General features: G+C 41.9%; 1 protein-coding gene across 1 annotated transcript; it reads right to left on the bottom strand.

The window, feature by feature from the left end:
- Positions 1–422: 422 nt before the first annotated feature.
- Positions 423–3,451, bottom strand: ccdc43 (coiled-coil domain containing 43; the record flags this gene model as incomplete). The annotated part of the gene is made up of 5 exons (XM_083930552.1): positions 423–1,348; positions 1,525–1,580; positions 1,731–1,866; positions 2,441–2,531; positions 3,278–3,451. 5 exons carry the CDS (start codon positions 3,449–3,451, stop codon positions 1,161–1,163), a joined length of 645 nt encoding a protein of 214 aa, XP_083786678.1. The 3' UTR covers positions 423–1,160.
- Between the last annotated feature and the right edge of the window lie 17,847 nt (positions 3,452–21,298).

The raw sequence follows: 21,298 nt of genomic DNA, 5'->3' as shown, positions 1-21,298 counted from the left end.
ATATGCTAAATTATAAAATGTTTTCTGAAATGTTCCAATTCATTTCTGAAACTTCTAGTTTTCATTCTGTTATTTCAACTGTAATCAAAAGACTGTTTTATTTGCATATTTGGTCAAAAGTTTGATCTATAACCAAAAGATACTGAAACTTTTAAAGGTTCACTGTTTTACATTTAATTAATTTAATCACACTGTCCGTATGAATCATTTCAGATCAGTGTCAGACAGTTTGTCAGCTGGGGACCAAAGCTTGTATCCATTACAAAGCTGGGTCAAACAACAATTCTCTAGCAGTGCTGAGTGTAAACTTATTGCCCTGACTATGCTTTGTGAATAGGAGACGTTCATTCCCTGTCATTTTAATGTTCACGTTGTTTTTCTCTGTTCTGTAAACAGGAAGGTTTAAAATAAAGCAATCCAAATTGCTGAAAATGTTTATTTTTTATTTATTTCAAAAGATGATGAACCTCATCATAAACATTCAAATTATGGTACATGAAATATTTGAGGTATGGTTTAGCGACCGCTCCTTTGTGTTTATTCTCAGACAAAATGCATAGAGAGTAAAAACCTTAAGCACCGAAATGAACGCAAAACAGTTTGACGGGACAACTTGCCTTCACTTAGAAATTGTGCAGAAATGAAAGGCATATTGGCACAGGGTATAATAGCAGAAATACTGGACTGAGTTGCTTTACACGCAATCCTTCGCTTTAACCGTGATCAATCCAATTTGTGTATACTTTGATCATTTCAGGGGTAACTGTCAAAGCTTAGCCAAAGCATGTTTCACACTCCTTGCAACAACATATTGGCAGACTTAAATAAGCACTTTTTTAATGATCGACATACATATCATTGACTGTCACGATCATCATCATAAGTGCATCATTTGCACCTTTATTTCAAGACATATTTCTGTATCAGTTCATATCAGTATCCAAGAAAATAAAAATCAGGCTTTTGGACCTGTGCAATATCCACTAAATTGTTCTTTACACATATGAAGAGAACGTAATCAACATGGAGGGTCTGATAAAGACATGTTCGCATACTGAATGTGCCAATGAGGTTCAGCTAAAAAGAGGCAACGTCTGTTGTTTTTTTCATTTGCGTCTCGTAACAAAACCACAACATACAAAGTGTCCTTTCTCTGGGTTTTATCTTTTGCGTTCACCTTTCTGTGTACGTTTCTTCTCCTTCTCTTTCCTGTCTTGTTTGGCTAGTTTGTCCTTCTCCCGCTGCATCTTGTCCCCTTCCTTCTTCTTCTGAGCATCTTCGCGAGCCTGGTCTCGCTTTTGCTTCTGTCTGCACAGCACCTCTTCCACGTTGGTGTTCTTGAACAGAGCTGACACTTTCAGTAAAGGACAACTGGATGAAAGCAAGAGCTAACTGATAATTAATTACTACATATTACCACCATGGAGGTGTAAATGATTGCAACAGTAAAGTGCAGTCAGAGTTATGTGACTACTGCATTACCCATTCATATCGCAATTAGTAACACTGAATTCCGTAGGATACATTTTTCACTTCCAGCGAAGGTGATCCCACTCGCTGGCTCCTCTTCTTCAGCTTCAGTGCTTTTGTCAAGAAAAGACGACTCTTAAGGGTCATGACTGAATGTGTCTGAAGGAAACATTCACTGGATAAGACAACATAAAGCAGCAGTCTCTGCATGGTCAAAGAAAAACATTGGTACAACAGATTTGGCAAAAAAAAAAGGATATTCCTCGCCGTCTGTTACATTAGCATATTGCGCGAGGAGGGCTTCTTTTCTTTTCTTCGACTCCTCAGACACCTCCTTGTGTTTCACCACAATCTGAGCTTGTTTTTCTATCAGACTGGCGATGGCCTGGACCTCAGCTTTATGAAAGAAATGACAGAACGCAGCCAAACTGTAAATAGACCACAATAACATTGCTATACACATACTTATGGTTACGTACGTAGACAGTGACAAAACAAACTTAGCTGTAATTTACTTTTTGGCATTCATTAGACCACAATAACTTTCTGTAGTCTCGGGAACTGTTTTTAGTTTTTTCAGGAAATGCCAAATCTCTCTTTCTTTGTGTGCTCTGTTCCAAACGCAGTGCAAATTATTTAAACTCAATGGAGTTAATCCCTTCTGATGACAGACTCAGTAGCAAGCTGTCTTTGCTCTGTTGAGTCAATATTTAAAGGAGATGATGGGCCTGCTGGCTTTATTTTGACATGCTTATATGAATCCTATAGAACATAAATAGGCAGGGTTGGACTGCATTGTTGCACGTTGCTTTTTATATGTTCTTATTTCGGTTGATTGATGGTTGCTTTGTGAAGGTGCTGCCAACTTTGATAACTTATTTCCTGAACTTTTTTCCCCCCCGTACTGACAAAGAAAATCTTACATTTCAATGAGATTGGGAATGGGGGTGAATCAAAGTTCTATAAATACCATCATCATTGCTTTTGGCTGCAGATCTGTGGCACCACTCTGTCCACTGCTTGATGATCTGTTTGCAGACATCTTCCACATTGTCCTCATCCTGCACACGAAAGAAAAATGGCAGTTAACAGCTTACTTTATACACTCAGCAGCCTGCTTATTAATTAGCCAGACATTTAATGAGCCCCTACAGAACAACAGCTGCATTCAACCGCAACCAGCGCATGATGCATACAATGCTGCTGTGATCCCATATCTGGTTTGTCTACCAGAGGCTGACACAGGAAGTATCCAGCAGCAGTGCACAAGATAGATATGAAAATAGAACATAAACATTTTTTTGCACTATGCTAACTCTATGAACAGTAACTATTATTCCCATTAGATAATACAGCTGGTAATGTGCGCACGCGCGCACGCACACACACACACACACACACACACACACACACACACACACACACACACACACACACACACACACACACACACACACACACACACACACACACACACACACACACACACACACACACACACACACACACACACACACACACACACACACACACACACACACACGGTTAAACATGTTCCCAACACATCTAAGATAAGGAACCGTATCAGGTATTGACTCATATGTTGTTGAATTGTATTTTACGTGGCAGGAGAGGACAGCTCGTAACACACTGCCGCATCTAAACCCGATATTTAGCTCCATAAATACCAGCTGACATCAGCGCTGTCAGTGGCACCGCCCGGCAGAAGCGAGACGGACAGCAACAAATGATAAAGCACACAGCCTCAGTGGGTGAGCGGGTCTCATGGCGCTTTTTGGATATTCACCAGAAACGCGGATAAAATCCCTTGCAGCACTTCTTCTTTCTCCTCTTCACTCTCCTCTTCTTGTAAGACCCCTAAAATGTACGCTCCATACACCTCACGGTCCACTTCTAGCGAGTCTAGTCGATCATTTAGCCAGCTTTCAAACTCCCCGGCGTCTGCCACGGGCGCAGCCATCTTGGCCCTTTGGGGTCTTTGCGGCGTTGCATAGATGTCCTTTCTCACTGCCTGTCAAAAAAGGCAAAGTAAACTCCACGTGTGTTTTTCCCCCCGGCACAAACAACAAGTTAACCGCCAAGGTAACTGAATAGTGTTGTCCGTCATTTTAATAAGTTTATATACAAATTCAGCAGCTGATGTATTGGTGAGTATAATAATTAACAAAGTATTTGATGCTGTCAAATGCCAACAAAAAAAAGCTATAAACTAAGTCATGCATTTAGCTTTGTTGTTGTTTTGTTGGTATTTCTGAAACACACTTATTTCTTGTAAAAGGTCATGCCTCACTCATAATATAAGGGCATGTTTAGTGGTAAACTGTGAATTCAGTTAGTATGAGTTGAATTTCCTTTAGAAAAGGCAATGCAAGTTAATTTATAGCACCTTACGACAACAAGGTAATTCAAAGTGCTTTACATAAGACATTAGGAGCATTTGAAAGAAACGCATACAAAATGACATTGAGATATATAAAGAAATAAAACCAAGAATATATAGGTTACTGTGAGTTTCTCAATTTTCAGCCATAAATATTTATTTTATAGGATATTCTTATAGTCGATAACACCCAAAGGGAAATCTGTTGTGGATTAATATGGAAATACGACCTCAGTACAACAATATGATGTGAACTAGTAACTCATTCTGAAATACAAATTGTAGCATAATGTTAGTCTCAATGCTCCTGTCTATCTGGCTATTATAAGTTAGTACCTTACATCTAATATGTGCCCTTAAAAGAAACAAAAGTATTGCTATATCCATTCCCCATGTCCCTACTGCCATATCCTCACATGCTTTGTTTCCTTACCAAAATCACTACATATACCCACATCTTCCTATTGCCCCTCTCTGATGTCTGTTCTACATTAAGGACTTTTAGTATACTGGCTTTGACTGTCCCCACTTATTTCTCAGTTTCCATCCTAGATTTATTTCCTCACCTCCTCTCCTCGTGTCTTAGTCCCTCCCACCTGAGATGCGAGTAAGAGATGCGAAGAGGGAGAAATTGAGGCAACAAGCATTTAACAAAAGGAGACGTCTGTGATTTTGGAGTCTTCAATTAAAGTGGTACAGCTGCTGTGCTTCCAGCTGTGTGCCACTCTATGCTATATGTCACAGTTGCCTAAAAAGTTTTTGCAAAGGATACATCTGTGCAGCATCACTTATAGCTCCTCCAGCAAGCCTCCTCTCTCCTTGAGATGCATTTTAGTAATTAAAACATCCTTCAAGAAGGCACGCTAAGATTCATTTCTGAGTCACAGGCAGAAAGTAAAAATAGGTAAATGAGAAAAGCCCCATATACGCTTCACTAGTGTGTGAACACGGGTCTTGTCAACTGGCCATTTGAATGAAAATGAATGTGATAACTTTGCCATGCTGCTAGTCTGGCTTGTAGAATTAATTTCAGGAGCCAAATTTTCTATCCATGCTAAATGCTGAGCGTTGGCAGTCACATAAAGTGCCCTGGGATACTGCCACAAACCTTAAAGTTCTTGATTGAAAATGAATGTCCGATTGTCCCGCAGTTAACAGAAGAACTTGTGCACTCACTTGTAGGCTTTCGAGCACCATGCCTGTCAGTACTGGTCTAAGCAACATGCTGTTTTAAAAAATAATCAGCTATTCTTTTTAAATTCAGTGGGCAGTTTTTGGCAGAACATAACCATCACAACATATCAAAAATGTTGAAAAACGATTTAAGTAAGAGGACGACTTCTTTGAAGATTCATATGTTTGATTGTAAAACTTTGTGAAGGTTGTTGCAATGCAACATTGGCACTGAGTGAAAGGAATAGTTGAGACATAAGTTACTTATGATTGCATTTATTGTTACCATTCACCACTATCTTTTTCATCATTGGGGTCCTTGACTGTGTAAATGGAGAAGTCATACAGGGATGTGTTGCTAAAAAGCATAGCATAAACAAGGATGACGTTCTGCTTTTGGTCACTAGATGGAAGTAGAGGACACATATTTGTTTACTCTTCTCATGATAGAGACAGAGGCTATAGCTGAGTCTTGCCTTTAGTTGCACGACAGTAGTTTGGAGCTTATTTACTATGTGATTCATTGCAAATTGCTCCATGCATGTGCATCAGACTCCGTTTATTAAAGTATAGTTGTAAGCAGAGCTATGGAGCAAGAAAATGCCCTGCCAGCTGTTTGTTCGTCCTCTTTCATTTGACACTGGGACAACAGACAACACCTCCCAGCTGTTTGAATATATTAAACCATGTTTCCATGTGAATGGCCTGATCCTGCATCCAGAAAGCACTTTGAGCAAGGGGGGGTTATTATTAAGTACCTCCCCAAACCGCCACCCCACCCAACCACACATGCACACACAGCCTGCACCCCCTAGTTATACCCTCAACACACACGTACACAAACACACGCTCCCCTTCCCACTGCTCCTACATAATGGCTTCACACGTCGCTGGCCTTGCAGTAATGAAGTGTGAAGCTTCTGTGATGCCACAGGGAAGCTACTGTGTGGAACTGTACTCTCTATTTTAGTGCACCACCTTCAATTCCTTACAGCCCGGATATGTTTGTGCGCATGTTAAGCCAACATCGTACTTTCAAAAGGCAAAATTCGTAGTTATTTTCAGCAAACCTCCTAAAACAATTGTGAAACCATGTCGCTACTTTTTGTGCATTTGCACTAATAGTGTTTTGCAGAGGTTTCAAATTGGACCAAACACGGGGCCTTTAGGGCTTGGTATCGGTACTCGATACTAAAATAACCCAGTACAAAGTAGTTCGTAAATTGTCCAGTCAATCAAAAAAAAACGGGATTTGGATGGTTTTGCTTGCCAAAAATCACTGCAAGCAATTAAATGTGACGTGCGATTGGCCCACTACCCTGGCAGTACTACCAATACAGTCTGTGGTGTCCCGAAGTCAGTGTATTTGGTGCAGTGAATGCAGTGTATTTGGTGGTTCAGCGTGCGAGGATGCTTCTACTGACAAGATGGTATCAAATTAAGTACTCTACTGTGATCTGTATCACTTTAAAGGGAACTTTAATAATAATAATAATAATAATAATAATAATAAGGGTTATGTTTAAAACTGTGAAATGGCCTATAGTTGGTATTAATCCTACCCATGAATCGAGTACCACATTGGAAAATAAATGAAAAAGAGTAGTCCAGTGTGCTTCACTGGATATTTGAGGTCTCACAATGACAATTAAGAAGTTAGTTCAGTGTGTGTGAAAGCTCCATTAATATCAAAGGAAACCTAAAAAAGAGTTATAAACTCTTGGAAAAACATTTTTACTTGTTTCAAAGTAAAAAAACAAACAGAACAAGTATGTTTCCAAAATTGCGGTTTTGCATTTGTTGGCACTCACTTGCCCCGTATTATTGTCGGCAGTACAAGTACGTTAATATCACGTATACATAACTGTAAAAATAATGGCCCGTTAACAGAGTGGTGTACAAGTTTTAGGGACAAGTTTAAACAACAGGCTGGGGTATAGTCATATTTCAAGCTGAGGGGCCCAGGGTCGATGCATAATGCCATTGCCTCTCTTAGTGCTGCATAGCTTTAGGATGTCCTATTTATATTGAGGGGCTGTGGATTGATGCGAAATGACGAGGGCCGCAAGGCTGCTGAGTGGGTGGGCATCCACATGCTCCGCTCCACAGGCAACCCTTTCCTTCTGCAGACACACACAGATACACACACAGATACACACTTGTCTTCATGTCCCAATGCCACCAGCCTTAGAAAAGCCCTACAGTCTCAATGTGCAGTGTCCTCTCTGTCAACGTATCCTCTATCTAACGTTAATGTGACAGAATATAACCAGAGCTCAGAACAACCAGGCAGTGCAGAGTAATGAAAAACAGCATGTGTAACAGGCATGTTTCCTCATCTTCTCTAGCAGTTTGCTTCCTCATCACATCGCTGCAAGTTTAAAAATGCTGGTAATTCTGTTGAATAAACCTGTTAAATAGTTTGGTATGTGGTAGTGCAGAGACCTGGATTCATACAGCATCTTGGTTAACTGTTACATTTTAGGAGATGATTAGAAGTGAAATCAAATAAATGGCAGTGTTACAGGAATGTAATATTCCATTGAATAGAATTGATAGTACCACTGAAGTGATTCATTTTCATAATTTCAGAGTTGTTCAGTAGAGGACGTCAGTGATCCAGCCTGTGACACATGACGGGTGGGTGGACACCAGGTGAGAGGACAAGTCACTAACAGTTCTCACGACAACCACACAACATAATGATTCTAATAATATTAATACGTTATGTTGCAGTTTCTATGATTCACTTTAAAGGCTTTTTACTTCTGTTCTATTTTTATTCCCTTATCTACCTCACAACTATAGCTCACACATACACATGCATACGTACACACACTCTGGCTTATCTTATCGTTATCTTATTTTACCCCCTCCCAAGACACAAACCCACCCACACACACACACACACACACACACACACACACACACACACACACACACACACACACACACACACACACACACACACACACACACACACACACACACACACACACACACACACACACACACACACACACACACACACACACAGTTTGACAGACACACAAACTCTATCTTATTGTGAAGCCATGTAGAAAGCGAGCAGCCAGTAAAGATAGTGGCCTTCAGTAATGTTTGACTGCTGCTGTCCATCCATCAATGTCAGATTGCCATTATTAAACCTAGCTGATTGCTTATTGATTCTGCAAGACAACATTAGTGATATCAAATCGTGGTTGACAAGAATGCGTCACCACATTCACTCTGTGAAGGGCTCACCGATTTCATGTTAGAAAAGTTACTTAGCTCTTAGCCTTAAGTCGTTTGATCTTGGTTAATTGACGTACAATTCTTTATGTAAACGGTATCAGTCCCTATCAAATAAACATTTAACTGCAGAAATAAATTAAATAGTTCAACATTGTGGGAGATATACTACTTATTTGCTCTCTGGTGGAGACTTAGGAAATCGATAGCACTCTCCTGTCTCTATAGCCCCTTTCCCACTGGACAACACAAAAACCCACTCACATGGCTTTTGTCTTAGTGGAAAAGGTTACAATCGGCATTCATTCTCAGGACAAATGACTTTGCAGAAGGTTTTTATCGGCTCCAGCTCCGATCATCATGGAAACATGACACCCGGATACAGACGTTAATTTTCGCCCCTCTTTGGTGTGATGCTATGATTCATGCCTCCGTTAACACAGCGACAATTTCCAGCCACCTCTGTGCAAGCAGTGCTCGGACATCGTTCAGAACTAGTCTGCACCGAGTCTGAAAGAGAGACTGAATAAGTAACAGCTATAAAATGAACAAACATTTTCTATGGCCTCCGTGTTGCTTTCTACTGTTTATTAACCCTGTTTTCTGGCACATTTGTTGCGGTGAACGTGACACTCCAGAAAAAAAAAACAGAAAGGCATACTGGTCTACTGGCAGTGAGAAAGGTGTCCGTTGCTTAATTTTAGCAAGTACTACAAACTTGTACATAAAAAGTACTTGGGTAAATGCATTACATTACTTTCCACTCCTTTTGGTTCAGGGATGGTGTTGAGTCATTTCAATTTAAGAGTATAAGCACAGGTGAACAGGAGTCAGACCCAAATTGCTGGTGTTTTTTTCATTTAGTTTTGGACAATACGAAGTAAACAGATCTTTGACACAAGATTAACACCTTTCACGGATAAAGAGTATTCATTAAATTAAAGATGTTTTGTTTGACTTGTTCAATGATCTGCACAGGGCTGTTTGGATATCAGCTTCACTGGCTGCATAGCGGTCGTCACGCTGGTTCATCAGTTTGCTGGAGCCCAGCGACTGCGTGTCAATTAACTTGAGCTGATAGCAGAGGGAATAATCTGGTTGTGCGTAATGAGGGCTCTTAGTAGTTCTTCGTCTATCTGGTTGAGCGTGCTGGTGGTGGACTTCCCACATCTCCCTCTCAGGAGGCATGGGGCTCCACTCATCGAGCTTTTTAGTCTGAATTGTAGGCAATTAAAACCCTGCCATGTAAATGTGGAAAAAAGGTAATGAATATGGAACACTAACGTGGAGAAGTCTGCAGAGACCGCTCGTCGAGTTCTGAGGGTTCCTTTCTCCAAATCATTGGGAAGCACAAAGAGCATCTGACAGCGCTTTTTCCCCCCTCCCGTCCCTCTCTTGGTGTGCGTGTGACTCCCCGAATGGTTGCCCAGAGGTTTTAAAAATGCGAAGCCCATTCTTTCCAGGTTGTTGAACTTTCGTGACCTCTGGCAATGAGGAGAAACTTTTTGTCGTGGGTTTGGCGCCCTGCCTGGCTGACCGTGCCAGCTCTCGCCGCTTCTGAGCAGAACAGAGGAGTGATAGGAAGGGGGCTGAGTGGATGTGTCTAGACAGCCAAGTGAAGGAGGGCAAATATTTAGCCATGCCACTTGGGGAGAGGATTCAGGCCTCCTCTCTCCACTAAAGCATGCCTCTTAGCCACAGAATCAGGCCATGTCTCCATCCTGCTCCCTGTGCTGCGTCACACTCTGTATTCAGGGTCACGGATCTCATTTCTTGGATAATATTTCAAGCTGTCCACAGATGGGGAATTAAATTGAAGACTTGGCTTGGTACGGGGCATAAAGGATGGATTCTGGGGGCTTCTCAGAGATGATATTAAAAAGAAATGGATACTGTATATTTAGCTGTACTTAGGCTACATTTAAGGGTCTGTGTAAATGAATGCATGAAACGCTGACTGAGTTACTGACAGCGGAACAACCCCCCCTCAGCCATCACTTATTATTCACTGTGACACATCAGTCACCTCATTTTAAAATGAATTGTTGTTTTGCTGTAGATAGCTGAATGCAATTCCCCCCTCTCCGGTTCAAAACGGTGTCAAAGTGATATTTGACAGTATAAGTATTTACATGTAAGCCCCAATATGTGCCCAAATGCACAGCCTGTATGAGCAAATTCCCAAGATTTTCTCCCCGCCTATGCCACATTTGAATAAGTCCGTAATCAGATGAATTGCTGTCAGATGACTGCCTAACAAGGCCACGCAAATCAGGGTAAATATTGACTCAAGCGAATCAGCACATGACAGTTTATGGTGACACTGCGTTGCCACGCTGACAATAATACACACACCCCCATCACTTTTCTGGCAGGATGGTGACACAGAGGGGAAAAGTAAAAGTTGGAGAGAGAGAGAGAGAGAGAGAGAGAGAGAAAGCGAGAAAGCGAGAGAGCAGTCCGGCGAGGCTTATGCTCACTTCTTCATGCTGATTGTTGGTCGGTGTTGCAGACTGGTGCTGACGTCTGCTGATTGGCAGAGCCAACCTCCCGCTCTACTGGTAGCCGTCAGTCATCCGCACAACAGACAGCGTGGCGCAGTCTCACGCCACCTGTGTCTATATGATGATCTGTCTCTCTGGCCATCTATTCTTCATCTTGTGCCTCTGCAAAGAGCCAATAAGAGCTTTTTTTTTGTTCTGATGGGAGAAAGCTTAACACGTGCATGCATGTTAAAGAGGAAATCCATCAAAAGGTTTTTTCTCTAACCACCAGGAGTCATCAATCTGTGCTGAATATAGCAGTTGATAAATCTATGGATGATCAGCAGAAAATAGTTGTGTCAGTAGATTGATCGTTAAAGGGATTTATAAAGTAAAATTGCTTTCACTTCTATAATGTAAATGGAATGTCTTTTGCTTTTTGGACACTTCAATGTTGATAACTTGGAATCTGCATTTATTATTACTTTGATATTCGACTTTTTGTCAAATCCTCTTAATATTTTTTTCACAGAATGGTTTTGCCACATAAAATAAATAAGTACTGACCCACTGCTACAAATCTGAGGTCAAATGGAATCATTTTCCCCTAAATCAAATATGTTAATGCTCAAAGGACTTTTTTGCGTGCCAGATGTAGTTATATCATGCAGAGCCTCCACCAATTAAACGTATTAATTGGTAACAAACCTAAAACTGACCCATCACTAATCTAATATCTTAAATAGCAATTTTGTTTTTTTGTATTCAGCCCAAGAGGAAGCCCTACCCGGTAAATCTAATTTAAGGCATAAAATGTCAACAGATAATCACCAACTGACATTCATTTTTCAACATATAACTTTTTAATATACATTGATCTTCATCTTAAAATTCTTCACACCAATTTCATCACATTTCCATCAAAATTGTGCTGTAATAATATCAAAACAAAACTGCGGCTGTGATTGGATGATGACACTTGTCTTCCTCTCTCTTCTAGAGCACTCTTCTGCACAATTGGGGAATTATAAATATGTCACACACGTCCGATCTCATAAACAGTGCATCCATTTGTGGATGCCACCGTTCAGAGTTAATCAAAGCATTTGTGTCACTTTCATGTAAAGCCTTGTAGGGCTCACCCATCTGTCTGGTTGTGCTGTTACAGTGTGTTATCAGAGTGTACAACAGCAAATTACAGCTTATTAGTTCCAATACCAGCAGTGACAACACTTATCAGGGAAAACATCTCCCACTCTCCCTAATTGTCCCCCTCAGGGCCCACTGCTATGCGGACCTGTATCGACGACCAGACAGTCATTAGGACATCACACTTGAGCTGACGAGCAGAGAAATCAGGGGACATGTCCACCCTGATTGGTTAATTTGATGTGAGAAGACTGACACCACGTCGGGAGCCGATGCGGTATTTATAGTCTGGGTGAGGATATCCAAACACCCAGCGTTAGTTTGTGTGCTTCTCTTTGTGAAGCCCTGATAGAGCTCTTCCCACTGGGGGTGAAAAAGCGCGGCAGGCTGGGGTATGAATAGCTGGCATGGAACAGTGTGCTGGAGGTGGAAAGGGCAGTAAAGTTTAGGTGTCAAAGAACAAGAGGGAGTAGCTGATATTCAAGAGTATCTGTCAGTCTCTCCTGGCCTATGAGAGTGATTGACAAAGGGCGCAAGTCAGCATGGCCTGCCTGAGCTTTTTTTTTGTGTGTATCTCCTCAACAATGGTATCTTGTCTGATACAGATCCGCTGCCTGTCTGTCACTTTTACTCACTGATATTTTGTCACTTTTGTCTGTGAGGCCAGGGCTGCGTGAGGCCGGCTGATGCACCCTCACATGAATGACTGTGTGTGTATGTGTGTGAGTGTGTGTTTTCTGTTGTCAGATTTCCAGTCAGGTAGAATTGTTCCTGCTGCTGCCCCCTCGTTCATGGCGATCCCTCCCCTTCTGCCACCTTCCACTTCACGCTGCTAACTTCCTCTGGGAGTGACAGATAGAAATCAGAGTCTAAGCCGGGCTCTCAGCAGCTCAGCAGCACCCGCTCAATGTCTGCTCCCAAATGCCACGATTTTTAACAGGGCTTTGCCTCTAAACTCCGAGACACCTCCCAGCACTACTGCTGGAGGATCGCACACTGAAGCACTTGTCTCAGGTCTCCACACACATCTCTCTTTCACCCTCAACCAAGAGATTACATCCCATCATTCTTCACACTGAGGATGATGCAAGTAAATCATGCTTTTATCCTAATTGTTTCCGCTGATCAAGCCCAACTTTTTCCTTTTGTGCCCATTAAAATGCTTTGATGTCTATCTGTGCAATCTGTGAGGCTGGATCTCTCTCCTGCTGCCTCTTGGCTACCAAAGGCCAGGCATGTGCTGGCAATCAGCAGTTCTCACACAAACAAGAAAAAAATAGAAAAGTGAGAGAAGGATTTACTCCCATCTTGCCTGTCAGGCAACCCACTGAAGACAGGGGAATTATTTTGGCAGCAACACTAATGTGGTGATGGTTGTTGTTTCCTAAACTGATTTCCTTAATCCTCCACTTGTTCCACGCTTTGTAAACACGGGGGCTTGATTTTGTGATCTGGGAGGTCCCACAGACGCACAGACACGCATGCACACACACAAACAACTTGTCCCTCTAACCCCCTCCTCGTCAGCCGCTGCCCTAATTAGTCAGAATTAAGACGAATGCCTGGGCCTCACACGATCAATTGGTATCGAGCGGACCTTCGCTCGCCCCTGCCTGGGGGCCTCTCTCGGCCCGGCAGATCATTTATATCAATCGCTTTTGTTTTTCTTTCCTTCCCCCTTCCTATTCTTCCCAACCAAGTGCAAGGTTTAGTCTATTGGTTGGCGAGCAGAATAGACGACAGGCAAAACGGCAAAGCCCGGCACGTTAACTGCTACATAACGTATTGATGTTGCAGGGACACATTCTTCAAGAATACTCAGGGACACGTACACCTGTCACAACAATATGTGTGTCCATTTTTGCACATTTGAGTGCATGTTCAGGGTTTTTTATGCTATCTCTTTTCACTAACAAGCTCACCCTTTCGAAGCAGAGAAGAGTCCCTCTTCCCTGCCCTTTGCTCTTCTTCTTGCCCTTCTCTCAAATATATCTCTCTTGCCCTACCTTTACTACTTGTTATTCTGGATTAGGAGAGGCTATACGTGTTCCATGCTTTTATTGATCTATGCTATTTGGTTCAAGATAATAATCAGTACAAAAGGATGTATATCAATCTCTCACCTGCTTATTTTACCTCCTTTTTCTTTACCCACCCACATCCTCTCTTTGTCGTTGCCCTTTGTGCCGTCTTGATTCACATTTAGAGGTGAAATATTCACTGATTACCAATATATATAGTATAGTGAGTATACATATATATATATATACTCACCGGCCACTTTATTAGGTGCACCTGTCAAACTGCTCGCAAATTTCTAATTAGTCAATCACATGGCAGCAACGCATGCGTGGCATGCATTTAGGCATGTAGACATAGTCAAGACGATCTGCTGCAGTTCAAACCGAGCATCAGAATGGGGAAGAAAGGTGATTTAAGTGACTTTGAATGTGGCGTGGTTGTTGGTGCCAGACGGGCTGGTCTGAGTATTTCAGAAACTGCTCATCTACTGGGATTTTCACGCACAACCATCTCTAGGGTTTACAGAGAATGGTCCGAAAAAGAGAAAATATCCAGTAAGCGGCAGTTCTGTGGGCGCAAATGTCTTGTTGATGCCAGAGGTCAGAGGAGAATGGCCAGACTGGTTGGAGCTGATAGAAAAGCAACAGTAACTCAAATATCCACTGGTTAGAACAGAGGAATGAAGTAGAGCATCTGTGAACACATAAGACCTACTTTCTAGCAGATAGGTAACAGCAGCAAGACCACACTGACACTTAATTAAGAAACCGGGTGCACCTAATAAAGTGGCCGGTGAATGTATATATTGCGTATATATATATAATATTTTTGAGCTGGAATAAAAAAAAGACCTTTTCATTGTGGATTTTGCACCGCTTTGAATCTGCAAAGTTACTCAAAATCTGCTCTCCTAAACGATTATTATTGTTATTATTATTATTATTATTATTAAAGAACAGTATACATTACTATACATCATATATACAATGAATTACATTGTAACCCAATCTATCTAAGGAACACTAACAATAAAAAAAAATATAGAAACAGAAACTGCTAAATTAACATCATGCTCAGTATCAGTCAGTATCAGCTGACCATTTCAATAAAAAATTAAATAAATGGCTCAAGGATACCATTTTCAAAATCGCCCCAAATAATTTTCTACATCTGTAAAAAAGGTTTTCATATTGGCACATATTGGAAAACATATATGCTGATACCAATTGATACCAATATGTCTATATATCAGTCAAGTCATGTAAAACTGGCTTGTTGTGAAGAAAGGCAGGGACACTTGAGATATTAGATAAAACACACAGCAAACTGCAAGTTAAGGCATCAACCCTCATGGATTTTTTCCCCTCTTAAATAGAAAGAACCTGCTGGACTTGAAACTTTGTATTGGGAAGTTCAGCTGCTTTGACCTGTATCGCTTCTTGCAGCTGGATAACAGAGCACTGTCCTATCTTTTTGTGCTGTGTTGCTGGCGGGTCATGACCTACACTGAAAACAAAAAGATGGTGTGAAACTCAATTTCAGTCACTTGCAGTTTTCAGGCACAAACGTCTGTATGCAGGTCCGGTCGATGAAAGATAGCATTTTTTATTTTTAGAGGGATTTTCTAAACCATTGTTTACTTACAGGCATTATTTTTTTGTTTCCATTATAACCTGCTTCCCTTTTGTTGTTTTACCCCCGCTCCTCTTGTGTTATTCCTGCATTATTCTTAGGTCTGCTCAGACACACCTTAGGGGATTTTCATTTAAAGGACAAAATAAATAGAGACAGTGTTCAATAACACACTTTTATTAGCTCTTTTCTCCAAGGTCAATGGTGCAGTAGTGAACAGAACAAACAGATCCGGTTTGTCCTCTGTGTGCGTCTCTATGGGTCACTCAGTGTGTACTTTAGTGTGCTATATGCTAGTAGAACATGAGGGTGTTAGACACTGACTGCTTCCACCCTGGAGGCAAGCTCAAACCTCTCAGGTCAGCTGCCTCTTCATGTTGCATGCTTTGTGTGCTTGCCTGTCGCGTTTGTGATGCTGCAGAGACCAGTGATGGCAGTGCTGCACATATGTAGCGCCAATCTCGGATAGTGCACCGCAGCACTTTAGCTGTCCCACAGTTGGCAACTGTGCACAAGAGTGTAGCAGTATGTCTTTGGTGTGATCCAGCTGGAGCTCAGTCCAGAGAGGTAATCCTTGGCTAACTGAACTCAAGCTATGTAGCTAAACTAAGATGAAGCTGATGTGGTTTAAGCTCATGTGCACTAAGTGTGAATGTGCCAGAATGTCCATTTTTGTGTGTGAATGCATGTGGTGTTTTGAAGGGGTTGAGGGTATGTTTTTATTTGGGCACTCTTGAGTCCCCTTCTCCCCAAACTCATCCCAGAGGCCCTGACTGTCCTGGCAACAGGCCCTTTGTCTCTTTCCTTTTCCTACATACTCTGTTGTTCCCTCTGTTTCTTTGCCGCCTGCTATTTCAAGACAAGGGTTGACAGACTTCAACTCTGCCTTCTCAATTCCTTCAGATACTGCTGGAGAGAGTCCTCATCTGTACAAACACAAACTCTGCTCAGTATTGCTACTTTGAACTTGGGGTCACTGGGGATATAAAAGACAGAAAGAAAAACTCTGAGAGGGAGGAGGGGAGGAGGGGAGTAGCTCTGTAGTGTCTTCATGGATTAATGGGAGGAAAAGTGGGACTATTAATCCTCCTTTCTTGCTGTGCATTGGAGTATAGGATATGATGGAGACAAAGTGCCATGTAAATATTAACCAGTGTATCCTTAAACCATTTTTCCTATTCACCTACATTTTCTGCTTATTATCAGGTCTATAATGAGTCACAGAGGAGAAACACACTCTCCTGCTCTTCCTGTGTGTGTGCGTGTGCTTGATTCGGTGGGATGGTTTGCAACCACTTCTGCCTAATTTGCCATTGTGAATACGATTTAGTGTCCAAAGTTTGTTTTGCTCCCCAGTTCCGTGCTTTGCTAGCATTACTGCACCACTATAAGCAATCAGAGAGAGAGAGAGGGTGAAAGGGATACAGGGCTTTAAAGGAGCAGGGACTGCAGTATCATGTTTTAAGTGAGGAGCACACAAAGTGATGCTGATGAAGAAAGATGTGGTGAAGGGAGACGAATGCCAGGCCCCTGAAGTGTTTTACCAGTCGGAGATACGACCCCCTGCAGTGGAGAGTCAACTGTGGCTAGCCTGAACTCCTGCCAAGCTCACTGGCTATTTGAGTTGTTGCAGATGGCAAAGAAAGTAGCACTGATGTGGCAGGGTACACATTGTGAAAGGTGAGAGGAACCGATATGCAATAATATGCATTGTCCTCAGAGGCTGTGCTGTTGCTCAACTCACCCTTCAAGAGTCCGGTGCACTAAAATCCTCCATGTGTGCAGGGTAGATTTTTTCTCCCTTGCCAAAACAGCTAAATGATAAGGACTTGTTTATGTATGGTGCTGTTTGGAAATTTTATGTAGGACATTTAGACACATTTAACATGATATTAATTTGTGCTGTACCCAACTCGGGTTTGGATGTTCAATACAAATATTCAACTGTTCCTGTTATTTTTGTTTTTAAAGGATTCTTTATTAGCTTTTTATTTGTCAGTACGGCTGAAGTTTAAAAGCAAATGGGGGGGATGGAAAAGCAAAGGGCCACGGGTCAGAGTTGAACGTGGGCAGCTGCATTGTAGAATCACACTCGGTATGTGGGGTGCACGCTCTACGAGGTAAGCTACCACGCACCCCAAGCCTGTTTAATATGACAGTTTGCCGTTATGGTGTGCAGCTTGTCAGACGGCTTTACAACAGGTGAATAAAGGCAACAGCCAAATGCTCAGACCACGGTTCATCACACTTTTCCATTTTTTCATATGGACTATCAAGCGAGACTTTATTGGGTGACAGCGACATTCATGTAGTAAACAAGACAACTTAGTCCTCTGAGTGAATACGATCTAACAAAAGCCAGAGACTATATCAGGTTGATGTGAGCTATTAATTCCCTGCTTCTGAGCAAAAGGCAGAAGATAATGTCATAAAGGAGCCTGACCAAAGGGAGCCTCTATCTCTGGGCAGCTGCCTCTGTCTGACTCACCCTCGGTCCGCGTCTGCAGCTGCCTGTACCAGACTGAGGGGTTTCAACTGATGGTTTGAATCTTCAACTTTGAGGGGTATCCCTAATAATAATAATAATAATAATAATAATAATAATAATAATAATAATAATAATCATACTACTACTACTACTAATAATAATAATAATAGAGTCTGCTTTCCCTGTTTCACTGTCATTGTTGTATGACCTGCCCACAATAGACCTGCCCACAACAGCAAACTTGTTTATATCTACTGACTACTGGCCACTTAATACAAACAACTTATTATTTTCTAAAAATTTGGTCTTCATCGTTTGGATAATTTAAGTTCCCCGTCAGCTTTTTTGAAATATTAAAAAGAACAATCAACCAGGGATGTGTGGACGATTTTGGCCACTGTTTTCTCAGCACACTGTGGGAGAAGTCTGAGGATGGTGAAGAAGCTGTAGGCCTATCTCAGTGTATATTACTGTGAAATGTGTACTGTCGTGGACCCAGTTGCAACCGTCAACAGTAAGGTTTCAATCCTCCTACCTGATGAATCGGCTCAGCAACTGAAAGTGCAAAACATCCAGAGAGAGAGAAGCAGAAGACAGCTGGTTCGCCCTGCTTCATGATGTATTCACAACCAGAACATGTTGTTTTGAGACCCACATGACAGTTTCTTGTTAGCCTAGATCCTGAATAATCAGTTGTTGCCAGGGCTCCCAGCGGCAGACTACTGTGGGGCCACAGAAACATGCCCAGGGAACCTTTGGGGCCCTGGCTGGGGGAATGAGGGTGCTGTTTGGCTGCTGCGTCTGTCTGTCAGGAGATTTGTGCAGAGGCTGGGGGCACAGAGTGGAGACAGTGTCAGGGCGATACCCTTGACGGTGATGTGATTGAGTAGACAGCGGCGACCCGTTCCTTTCTTTACCCGCCACCCATCTCTTTCCCCCTACATCTCCACTCACTCCTCCAACAGCTCCCAGAGAGTGAGCGATCACTTAAAACAGCGCTGGTTATTATACCTAAGCACATCCTAGTAATTTATGCATGATTGCCTGGCAATCGGAGGCAATTCATCATCCTCTTTCCTATCTTTCTTTTTTTAATCTGTTGGTGTCTTGTTCCTCTGGACTTTAATCTATAGGGCTATTAAGAATGCCTGTGTAATAATGGCTCAGCTCAGGTGACAGCATGACATTGGCGGCGTCATTGTCGTGCGGGTTTGCGATCCTGGAGGATGGTGGGCAGTGAAAGAGGCCTTATCTGGCTTTTATAACTAAGAAGCAGTTAGACCTTTACTGTTACCACCATACAGTGGTTATTATTTTTTATATCTGTTACTTATTCAGTCTCTCTTTCAAACTCGTTGGCAACTAATTCGAAATGATGTATGAGCGCAGCTTGGGCGGACACAGATTTTTGTGGTTGAGTTGACAAAGAGTTGCCGAAGTTACTGGTGGGGGAAATTAGCATGTCTATCCGGGTATCATGTTTACATCACTGCCGATCGGGCCTGGAGTCGATATATACCTTTGACCCGCAGAGTCATTGTCCTGGTAATGCATGCAGGTTGTAACCTTTCCCACTAAAGACAAAAGCCAGATGTTAGTGGGTGTTTGTGGGTTTTTTGTCCAGTAGGAAAGGGGTTTACTTTTCACACAAAAGCAAGATCAAATAAATGGTACCAACTTCGGGAGCCAGGCCAGCTGATGTGTTGCAAAAAAACAAAAACAAACCTGTTTGCAGCAGGTCTACATGTCATGTATGCTGGCAGACACAGTAAAATATCTAGTGTGAGACAGAGGTGTTAACAGTAACCGCCCAGACAGACCCCTCTGTTTTGGAGTTACCCATCTGTGACTTCGAGGCATGGCTAATGGATGCTGACCTTGCTCTATGTTCTCTATCAGTTCCATTCAGCATCTATCAACCCAGGGATGGATCTTGATTTACCCCCCTGTTCCTCTTTTAGTTCCCTGCTTGTAGAGCGGAGCACCAGTGTGCACCTTGGCCCGTCGCAGGCCATTGTAATCTTCCTAGGCTCGGCGAAGGCTAAATTAAAGAGCTGGAACAGCATGAGCAAGAATGAGACAGCAGAAGGCAGCAGCTCGGGAGACAATAGGCAGGAAAACAGGCCACATATAGTAACCAAGGATTCTCTTTTTCATAATCTTTACTTACCTAATTGAGCTGCTTTCAAGCTATTTCTTCACAATGCAGGCAGTAATATCTTGGCTAGTACTGTGTGAGATTACTCCTCAACAGCCTGGAGCTCTTTACTCAAGAAAATGAATTACCCATTACTTTTTTCCCAAGCATCGCAAATATAAGTGTGATGTCTAGCTGAGCACCATCTGCAAGGTTGATGGTCACATTTTGAGGGGAATACATAATTTGGGGATAATCATGCCTCTTTGGATCTTGTGACAGAGTAAGTTATTATACAGTCGTCTAAGGAGTAGTTTGACATTTAGGCAAATATGCTTATTCGCTTTCTGGCAGAGAGTTATTAGAGAGGATCAATAACCACTCTCACAAATAGTCCAGCATTTAACCCCTGTTAAATGACAAACTGATTTCTGCACTTTTGTCTTCTGTATGGACTAAACAAGCATGGTTGGAAGGGTTACTTTAAAAATGACTAATAACCTGTTAGTAAAAATGTAGTAGACTTTCTTTGAACTAATAGACATTTGTATAATATGCAAGACAACAGATTTGTGTGACCGTAGAAAAAAAAAAGAGTAAACCAAGATTTTTAGCATCAAAAATGTGTCCTCTGCCCGGCGTATTTTTCCTTGTCATGAAGCTAATTCAGGCGGTAGCCCACAGGACTATAATGACAGTGCGTAATAGATGACTCGTGTTGTAATGTCTGCACATGTGCATGGTCGATGTGCACTACCATGTGGTGTGCTCTAATTGAAAATGCCTTTTAAAATAGGAATCACGCTAATACTCAACATTTCTACTAAATGTATCAGTACTGTGATTGTCTTTTTTTTTCTGCATCCTTAACAAAATACATAATAACCTTTTTTTGTATCCTAATTGTGTAACTCTGCTCCATGTATTCCATTACTCCCCAAGTCTGCAAACAAGATCTAACGTGGTTTAGGGTGAACTTTGGAGTTGGGCTGGCCGATATTTCAATATGATAATTTATCATATTACAATGGAGTCATACTGTGATATACAATTGCATTGTCTAAACTGATAATAATGAGCACATAACTCAA

The sequence above is a fragment of the Echiichthys vipera genome (assembly GCF_963691815.1).
Source record: "Echiichthys vipera genome assembly, chromosome: 17".
Taxonomy (NCBI): domain Eukaryota; kingdom Metazoa; phylum Chordata; class Actinopteri; order Perciformes; family Trachinidae; genus Echiichthys; species Echiichthys vipera.
The sequence above is the reverse complement of the archived record's forward strand: the minus strand, read 5'-3'. Positions and strand labels throughout refer to the sequence as shown.